Source organism: Loa loa (assembly GCF_000183805.2).
Source record: "Loa loa unplaced genomic scaffold supercont3.351, whole genome shotgun sequence".
In the NCBI taxonomy this organism is placed as follows: Eukaryota; Metazoa; Nematoda; class Chromadorea; order Rhabditida; family Onchocercidae; genus Loa; species Loa loa.
In genome coordinates this window covers 19,571-28,455 of record NW_018108531.1, presented here as the reverse complement: position 1 = coordinate 28,455, position 8,885 = coordinate 19,571, and the positions used below count along the sequence as shown (strand labels likewise).

The 8,885-nt window shown below is 32.0% G+C and overlaps 2 protein-coding genes across 3 annotated transcripts; one reads left to right on the top strand and one right to left on the bottom strand.

Annotated features, from left to right (window-relative positions):
• Nucleotides 1-136: 136 nt before the first annotated feature.
• Nucleotides 137-1,555, top strand: LOAG_10230 (hypothetical protein; the record flags this gene model as incomplete). The annotated part of the gene is made up of 2 exons (XM_003145757.1): nt 137-347; nt 1,287-1,555. The coding sequence occupies 2 exons, from the start codon at nt 137-139 to the stop codon at nt 1,553-1,555; spliced, it is 480 nt and encodes a 159-aa protein (XP_003145805.1).
• Nucleotides 1,556-1,947: 392 nt separating this feature from the next.
• Nucleotides 1,948-7,441, bottom strand: LOAG_10229. 2 transcript variants are annotated; one of them, XM_020448111.1, is made up of 12 exons: nt 7,253-7,441; nt 6,618-6,815; nt 6,211-6,370; nt 6,048-6,118; nt 5,698-5,830; nt 5,174-5,368; nt 4,906-5,025; nt 4,566-4,774; nt 4,238-4,416; nt 3,532-3,739; nt 2,938-3,216; nt 1,948-2,445 (listed from the first exon to the last, which is right to left on the bottom strand). In XM_020448111.1, the coding sequence occupies exons 1-12, from the start codon at nt 7,421-7,423 to the stop codon at nt 2,374-2,376; spliced, it is 1,995 nt and encodes a 664-aa protein (XP_020301716.1). In that variant the 5' UTR covers nt 7,424-7,441; the 3' UTR covers nt 1,948-2,373. The 2 variants fall into 2 exon arrangements, with proteins under 2 accessions (XP_020301716.1, XP_020305042.1); XM_020448112.1 differs by lacking the exon at nt 7,253-7,441 and adding an exon at nt 7,022-7,161.
• Between the last annotated feature and the right edge of the window lie 1,444 nt (nt 7,442-8,885).

Below are 8,885 nucleotides of genomic sequence, written 5' to 3'. Positions count from 1 at the left end.
TCATCAACAAGTGAGGTAGTGAACTTTCACTGAAAACTTTGAACCATCATATACTTGAACAATACTCGAAACACTGATGGATGTAAAAGTTGAATCTATTACGTATGTAAATATAAACGTGAATACAGACGTGAATATGAAAGCACACGTGAAAACGCATTCATGTTTACGTGTATGCAAATGTTTTCAAAACGTAGCGATTTTGTTACCATCTATTTGTGAAACATACAGTTACAAGAAAACATTTATTCGAACATTTTCGCCAGTTCTCGCAATTCTTTTATTCATACCTCAAATTTTGATACTGTCTCCGACACTGTTTCTGCTGAAAAACAGCGCCGTACAAGGTAAGAAAAAATTGTAGTTTGTTTCATTAGGTTATCAATAATCAGACTAACTTTTTGATGAATCTGAATCTGAGACACTGATAAAGGATCTTGGTATTAGACTAAATGAAAGGTATGTTATGTATTGATAATGATAATGCTAAATTACTGAAAAAAAATAAATTGCTTTATTGCTTTATAAAAAAAATTTATAAAAAAAATTGCTTTATAAAAAAAAATTGCTTTATAAAAAATAAATTCTGCTTTATTTTAAATAATTTGTTTATCTGTGAACTTATTCTCCAATGAACCATCCAGCAGTGATTGCAGGAATCGACGATCAACTAGTACAAAGGCATAAAGCTCTGTATAAGACATTCATCAAGCACACCTATTTATTAAATTGATTAAATCATACTAAGCACCAATTCTAATTGCAAATCTTTTTCAAAAGGAAATTCTATTTCATTCTATTTCACGTATAGTAGCGTCATCATTAAGTAATTTAGTATTCATTTCAATTTCCTTAATCTCCGAGAGATACTTCCTCTTATAGAGCAGCACTTTTCCAGTATTATCAAAGAAAATAACTTCAATGTGTTAAAGTCAGCAACATTATCAGCAGAATCGTTACGTCAAAGCATCTAACAGCTACAGCATGTCAATGGTAATGTGATACTGCAGAAATTCGTGAAAATCTTGAAACAGCCCGACCAGCTAAAGTATTCCCCGTTTTTCCTAACTCTTGACCTTTGCTCTTTCTTTTGAGAGACCTTTCTCCTGGTCAAATTCATTAACTAACAATATAGCGATGTCAGTAAGCAAAATAAAAAAAAAAAGTTAGAAAAGTAATAGGGGAATAGGTAAGATAAACGATATGGAGTTAAGGTAAACGATATGGGGTTATATTATTGGTGAAAGAGATATTACTTCATATTTCATTTCTCATGTAATATACAGCTTGTCACGATGACGTTACTCCAAATGATTCCATTCATTTCCTTGGATGTATCGATATTTGCATATTTGCAGCACGCATAAATTCATTACATGGGGTATGCTTTTTTGAATTACAAAGTGGAATTTTCTCGAATTTTACTAAATTTCCTTGGAGACATCCATTTATTCGCCAAAAAGTGAATGATAGTAACGAACTGAGCGATGAAATGAACAAAAATGACATTGATCTATTGATAAAATCGATAATTTCGGAAATTATCGTTTCATAAAAAATCTGCATTAAATGTAACTGAAAAGATTTAAAGTGTTTTTCTTTTTTTTCTGTTTTTTCTATTCCATTTTGAAACTTTTATTTTCTAGTAATGACAAGAAGACAATATAATATATATTTGAGAGTTCAAATCTATTATATTTGCAATGTGTACGACAGTCGAAGGAACGCGTGCTTTTACAAATAGCCAGAAATGTAATATATTCTTACGTATGCCAAGTATGAGAAGATATAGCATACATTTTGTGCTGGATGATCTATGTAGGCTCTTTGATTATTTATAACATCGTAAGGGAATCATTGGAGTTGACGAGGGGAATTGATGTTTGATTGATTGTGATAGACATTAAAGATTACTCCGCGATTGATGTTTGATAACACTATTTTGGATGGTATTTGATTTTTTATTCGCTTACGTCATATGGCTACACGTTCACTTTAATTAATAAGTGTGGATTGTTAAAACAATCAAACCAAGATATCCCAAGAAAACGAGCTATATCACTGATACATTCGTTAGGTATAAGTGATTTGTGAGAAACTGAAATTCCTGAATCAGAAGCTTGAAAAGGCTCTAACAAAAAGGATCCAGCGACTACTATTTCTTCTAACTTTCCAATTAATTACTGAAATATAACCAACTCGGAAAATCGTCTTCAGAAAATGCAATGAATAAAGTTGAATTTGAGTATTGCAAATTTTGAAAACAAACTGTTAGTCATCAGATTTAAAATTAACCATTTTTCTTGAAAAATAGATCCTGAGGAAGCGGATAAAGCGGATTACCAGTGTTAAAGTATAGTTTTCGCAATTAAATTACAACGCTGCAATCCTTTTAAATTGTTCCGCCATTTCGATTTGAATTTCCTGCGGCAAATCTGATCCGACCTGAAAGAGTGGGATGGTTAGCAATTTCAGCACAAAACAAGATTGCTACTCTCATATAAAATTCATAAAATCGAGAAAGGGAAAGAAACTAAGATGATTCTCAAAAAAGGATATGACAAATTACTGTTCTAATTAATGACTTGAAAAAATACGTTTTGATATGATGAAAACATTTTTCATTGGTTTTTCTTTGCAAATATAGAATGATTTGACAACCATACAACCTTACTGATTCGTTTGTTTGGTACCCCATTCTATTTATAGTTACAGCGAAAGGATAAATAAATCTTTTGCATTTCCTGATATACAAATACCGCGCACTAACATAACATGCGAAGTGAAGTTGACATTCCCAAACTTTACTTTTTTTGCTGCTATGTAAAAAAAAAGAACAAACGACAAAATTAAAACATTCGGGAAAAAAAATTTGCAAAAACTGAACTAAAAGATTATCTCTTCAAAATATTGAAACAAAGAAATCAGAGCTTTTACCTGTTCTTCCATAAACTTCTTGATTTCCTCAATATCTTCCACCCAATACTGCTTCGGAATGCTTAGTAATTCCTTTATGTTTATATTTTGAAGACCTTCAAGATTTAACGAATTTTCTTTAGGTACGATACCAATAGCACTTTTTTGTCCAATTGACTCATCACCATTCAGACGTCTAATTATCCAATCAATTACTCGAACATTTTCGCCATATCCCGGCCACAAGAAGTTACCACTCTTATCACGACGGAACCAATTAACATGGAAAATTTTCGGGACCTATGAAGACAAAAATTTCGAGAAAATATTATAATATAGATGTGATTATAAGAACTGATTAGATCTGTAGTATAACAGATTATAATGAACCAACATAACAAAACAATTTTCAAGGTTTAGCATTAAATTAAAAAGTGACGGGAAGAAATGACAAAGGATTTAAGACCGTTTTATGCACACGCTACACTTTCGATATACATATATTTCACCTTATAAAACCAAAAAACCTACAGAAAAATGGCCATCAGGACTCCGGTTAGCTTCTAGTGCATTAATTCTTTCGAATGGAAATCCGAAAAAATTTATAAATGATACCTTATGAAAGCCATTATTGAGACTTAGCCAGTGCTGGAGATATTTACCAAAATTATAACCCATAAAGGGTCGCATCGCCATCGGGTCATGCATTACTACTTTTCCTTTAAATTCAGCTGCAGCTGTTGCTTCAGACTTCAGGCATGCACCTACAAAAATTCCATGCTGCCACGAAAATGACTCAAACACCAGCGGTACACCTTCGGGCCTGTAATTCACATTCCTGTTGGAAAAGAATCTAAGTCCCAGCATTTTCATTTTTACGGATTCTACTCTTTTTCTAACACGGCAAACTTTTTCAAACCAAATGAAAGCTGGATAGTCAACAATGAAAATAAGTGGAGAAAATAACCAGATTTTAATATTTTTAATACATTTCTTAATTGTTCTTAAAATTTTAAATTATCAGTAGGACTGAAGAATTCCCCAATTAATTCAGCAGAAGGAAAAGAATCGAAGAAATCTTATAACCCGTATAATCAACATTCTCTAGCTTCATCGATTATTTTTTTTTTTTTGCTTTTCTAATAATAAAGAAAGAAAAAACTTATGTGGACAAACTCTTACGACTTAATTTTTGAGGGAGGCTTAAAGACAACATCTGCTATTTAACTTTGGGCATTTTCCATCCTAAGAAGTTCCAGAAAAGTAATGCTATTACAATACTACGCAATTTTCACATTGTACCACAAATTCCCAAGCTAACCTTCTTCCACCGAAAATAAATGCCTCAATTGGTACACCACTAGGTTCTTCCCATTTTGGATGAATAATTGGACACTGACTGGCAGGACAGGTGAATCGAGAATTGGCATGTGCAGCTTGACCTTCATCACCAATGTGCCATTTGTTGCCTAACCAGTTGATTATATCAATTTTTGGATTCTGGAAATGAAACGAGTCAGTTATGGTAGTTTATGCAACAATGACATCCTCTTATCTATATAATGTTTTAAGATAAACTCTTTTTATCAGTAAATATTTTAGGAAAATATTTTCTGGATCAAACAAATTAGGCTACAATATAAACAGACCTTGATTTCCCCTTCCAATCCTTCCCAAAAGTATTCACCATCAGCAGTTTCAGCCACATTTGTGAAAATGCTATTTTTCTGGAACGATGCCATAGCCATCGGATTAGTTTTATTCGATGTTCCTGGTGCAACCCCAAAAAAACCCGCTTCTGGATTTATTCCGTATAATCGACCATCATTACCAAACTTCATCCATGCAATGTCATCACCTGAATAAATTTAGCAAAAGTATCTGGAATTATTTTTCTTAAAGACCTGGAAATAATTTTAAAGTAAGGAAAAGAAAACACAAAAAGAAATTCCTCAACTCCCCTATTTAAAGAGGCAATTTAAATCAAACCGATGCATCGTACTTTCCAACCCGGAAGAGTTGGTGCTAACATCGCGAGATTGGTTTTACCGCAAGCTGAAGGAAAGGCAGCCGCAAGAAAGCGTTCTTTACCATTCGGTGGTGTTACTCCTAAAAATTCATTTTTCTCCAGAAAACAAAGCACTTTTTTGAGCTTTTCCTTGCAATTTTGCTTTGAAATGGAGTCGGTAAATTGCCGAAACTGATGAAACCACATAATCGTATGAATTCTAAAATGTAGAAATACAGTTAAATTTACCCATAATCAACATGTGTTCTGCCATCCAGCCTTCCTGTTTAGCCATATTTGAAGCAATCCTTAATGCAAAACATTTCTTTCCAAGCAGCGAATTACCTCCATAACCGGAGCCAAAAGACCAAATTTCACGCTGTGTCGGACGATGTGCTATAATCGTTCTCGTCGGATTACATGCCCAATTGTTTACCAATTTTTCTGAAAGAAGTAAGACAAATTCCAAGCAATTTAGGAATCATGTATTTAGATGTGCTGATGGTAGTTGTAAGATAAAAGGATTTCTTAAAAGGACTTCAAAAACTACAAGACCTAGTTTATTTCATCATAAATATTTGCAGTTGGTTTTCTAAATATTTCATATTTTAAAAATGATATTATAAACTCGAAACAAAAAAAATCTCCAAATTAACTATTGCTTAGCTTAATCAAAAACAGAAATTGCAAAAATTTGCCACTCCTTTCCCCTGAAGTGATACTAAGCCATATCAAATGATTTAAGCAAAGAATAGAGAGAGAGAAAAAAACACCTTTAACTGGTTCTGGAACACCGACAGAATGAATACATTTTACAAAACTGTTATCTCCCAGTACTTCCCATACTTTCGGCGTTACACGAGTCATAATTCGCATGCAAAGAACAACATAACTGGAATCGGTTACCTAGAAAATGGACGTAGAATATGGAACAATAAACAATGTAAATGATGAGGGACAACTTTCTAACGAGATGCTTATTTTGCAAACGTGGAATTAATGCTGAAGTGAAATGTGTGGAACTAATTTACATGTGGTAAAATTACTTAATCAAATAGATTTCACGACCATTAAGAGTAGAATAATCTTATCAAATCTTACGAAACAAAGAAATTTCAAAAACCTGTATTCCAATTTTTGAAATTGGTCCACCAACTGGACCCATGGAAAACGGAATCACATACATTGTTCGTCCTGAAATGATCCTATCAATAATTCATGAGTAAAAGGTTTGAAAAGATATAAAAATGTCAGCTTCAAAAAAAACTAATTGTTCTTTAGCATACCATTCATGCAACCTGGAAATCGCAAGTTTTTCTCATTGTTAAACTGCTCAGGTGACATCCAATTACCCATAATCGGTTTTACCCCCTCGGCTGTATGACATACTGAGTCAAATTTTTCTGCTGTTACCATCCATGTTTTACTTTCTACACGAGCAACATCCTGTAAAAAGTAATATCCTTGGAAATTGAGCTCTAACACTTCTTTTTTTCAAGAAATATTGAAGCACACATTCATCATCTAATAAAACAACAAGAATGCCATCACAAGAACCAACAAGATCATTCATTGAAGTTAAAAATTCTACACACAAACTACCTGTAAATTCGAAATTCAAATCCCACCAAGAATCTGCTTCTCTGAGAAAACTATTATTAGGATTTCTGAACAACCAAAGCAAACAACTAACTCTCGGATCTGTTCTGCAAATAAAGTTATTCTCGTACGCTCTCAGTTTTTTCAGCATTCCATCTTTAACCATTTGTCGAATAAGCTGATCAGCTTCTTCCTCTGACCCATCACAAATATGAACTTCTTTGGGTTTCATCAATTTTACACTTTCATCGATGAATTCGCGAGCTTTTTCAGATATGAATTGATGATTTCTCTAAAATTGACGATTTCTCTAAAACTTTTTACAATCAGATATTTCATTTCAAAATTTTAATCGGAACAAAAACTTTTTCTTTTCAGTATCAAATTTACATAAAACACTTAGTTATTATTGTTTTGTTTTCACTAATACTCTCGCGTTATTTGAAAACAAGAAAGCTATCTATCCAAATTTCAAGATTTCTGCCAATTGAGGCTTACTCCTTCTGTTAAACAGTGCTCATAAATACCGGTTCCAGTCTTTCTCGGATATCCATCCAACACCAGTCAAAAGTCGACAAATTCATAAGATACAAATCTAACTTCAAAAAAAAAAAGAAAATCTACCTTCTGAAAATAAGAATCAATATATTGTAAATTAGTTAAGGATGCGATAAATAAGCAAATGTATATGTAAATACAACAAATAAAATGAGAAATAAAATATAATACGTATTCGAAAAGATTTTCCATAATCAGTGATTGCGGATTTGTTGAATAGCAAGAAAAATGCTGCGTGCATGGGATCGTTGTTGCTCTCACACTATTGAATTGTTCATAGCATTTCAATCCGAACTTCCGTAAAATTTTAACAGCATGCTTATTTATACGAAGACCGACCATTTTTGATGCTACCTATAAGCAGGATAGAAAAAGAAAAACTAAAATTTGAACTGAATGCAGCAAAAAATATTAAAAAGCGTAGTACATAATCGGGATGTTTATATAAATTTATTTACTTTCAGATTTAGCAAAAATAGTATCTTTCCATAAAATTACACTCTTTAAATTTTAACATTTAAACTAGCTAATTAAATTTAATCGTCCTTTAACTAGTGACTTTTCTTCAATCATTTCAAACCCCACTTGTCCGATCATTTTGTACAACACATATGTTAAAAGTAGATTGATCATGTACTAAATACGATCCCCTATGAGATTCTCAAAAGTAGGATAACAGTGATTGAACGACCTTGTTTTATATACTAGATGATAATGTCATCTAGTTGCTAGCCATCAAAGTTTACTTTTCAAAAATAGTTGCTGTCCATTAATTTTCTAATGTTTCAGTATCGTGATCAAATATTTGAGCGAAATTTTACAGCATAACGAAACAGCAACAGACAGTTAAATTATTCACTTTTTCGTTAGTCGAGTAAAATTTTTAAAAAGTCCACAGTTGATTGTGACATTGATCAAAAGGGTCAAAGGGATAAAGATAAGTAATACTTAACCTGTAAGGGAAATTTTATTTATGTTGATGATTTTTGCAAATTCTGTACTCGAGGATTCATCCTAGTAACATTCAATTCTGCCATATTATTCCGAAATCACTTGTTCATATTAAATAAAAACATCTCTCATAGTAATATCTATCGATTTCACTAATAAATGATAATTATTCTAAATGATTAGCTAAATTATTTCTAAAATTTCGGGTAAATTTTAACCCAAGAATCAAAGGGAAAAAAGAAGCTGGCATTCATAGCCATCCTAATGTGAGATTTTTAATTATCTAATTTTCTCTTATCCAATCTAAAATTCATTAATTAAAGGCAATTAAAGCTGCTTTTAACATATATAACGTGGGAAAGTGTTCGATAGTTTAACTTCAATTAAAAGTTTTAACGTATGATAACTTATCATAAGTTATACTAAGAAAAGCATAAAAACTTCTGATAGAAACTTTTTTTTCCCCAATAATGACTCATAAATTCCTCAATAAAAATCTCACAACAATCTTAATTTCCAATGATCATTCAATGCAAACTTGTATATCCTAACCATTTTCAAAGATATCAATCAAACTCCAGAAGACTCAACCTGATTGAATCTCAACTCAAACTCCGGATAATTCAACATCCATCATCCGAATTATCTGATCGGTAATCAGTTTAAAATTTTTTAGATATATATATTATAGTAGTATGCGATTATTAGTACTATTTAAAGCTAAACAACCCTTCTATTCCTAATAACTTTTCAATTCAACAATAGGCTAAATTCTATCCGATTTCCATCTTTTTGAATATATTGAAAATTTGACAGAAATAGTAAATAAAATTTCTGCTAACAAAAAACTGCT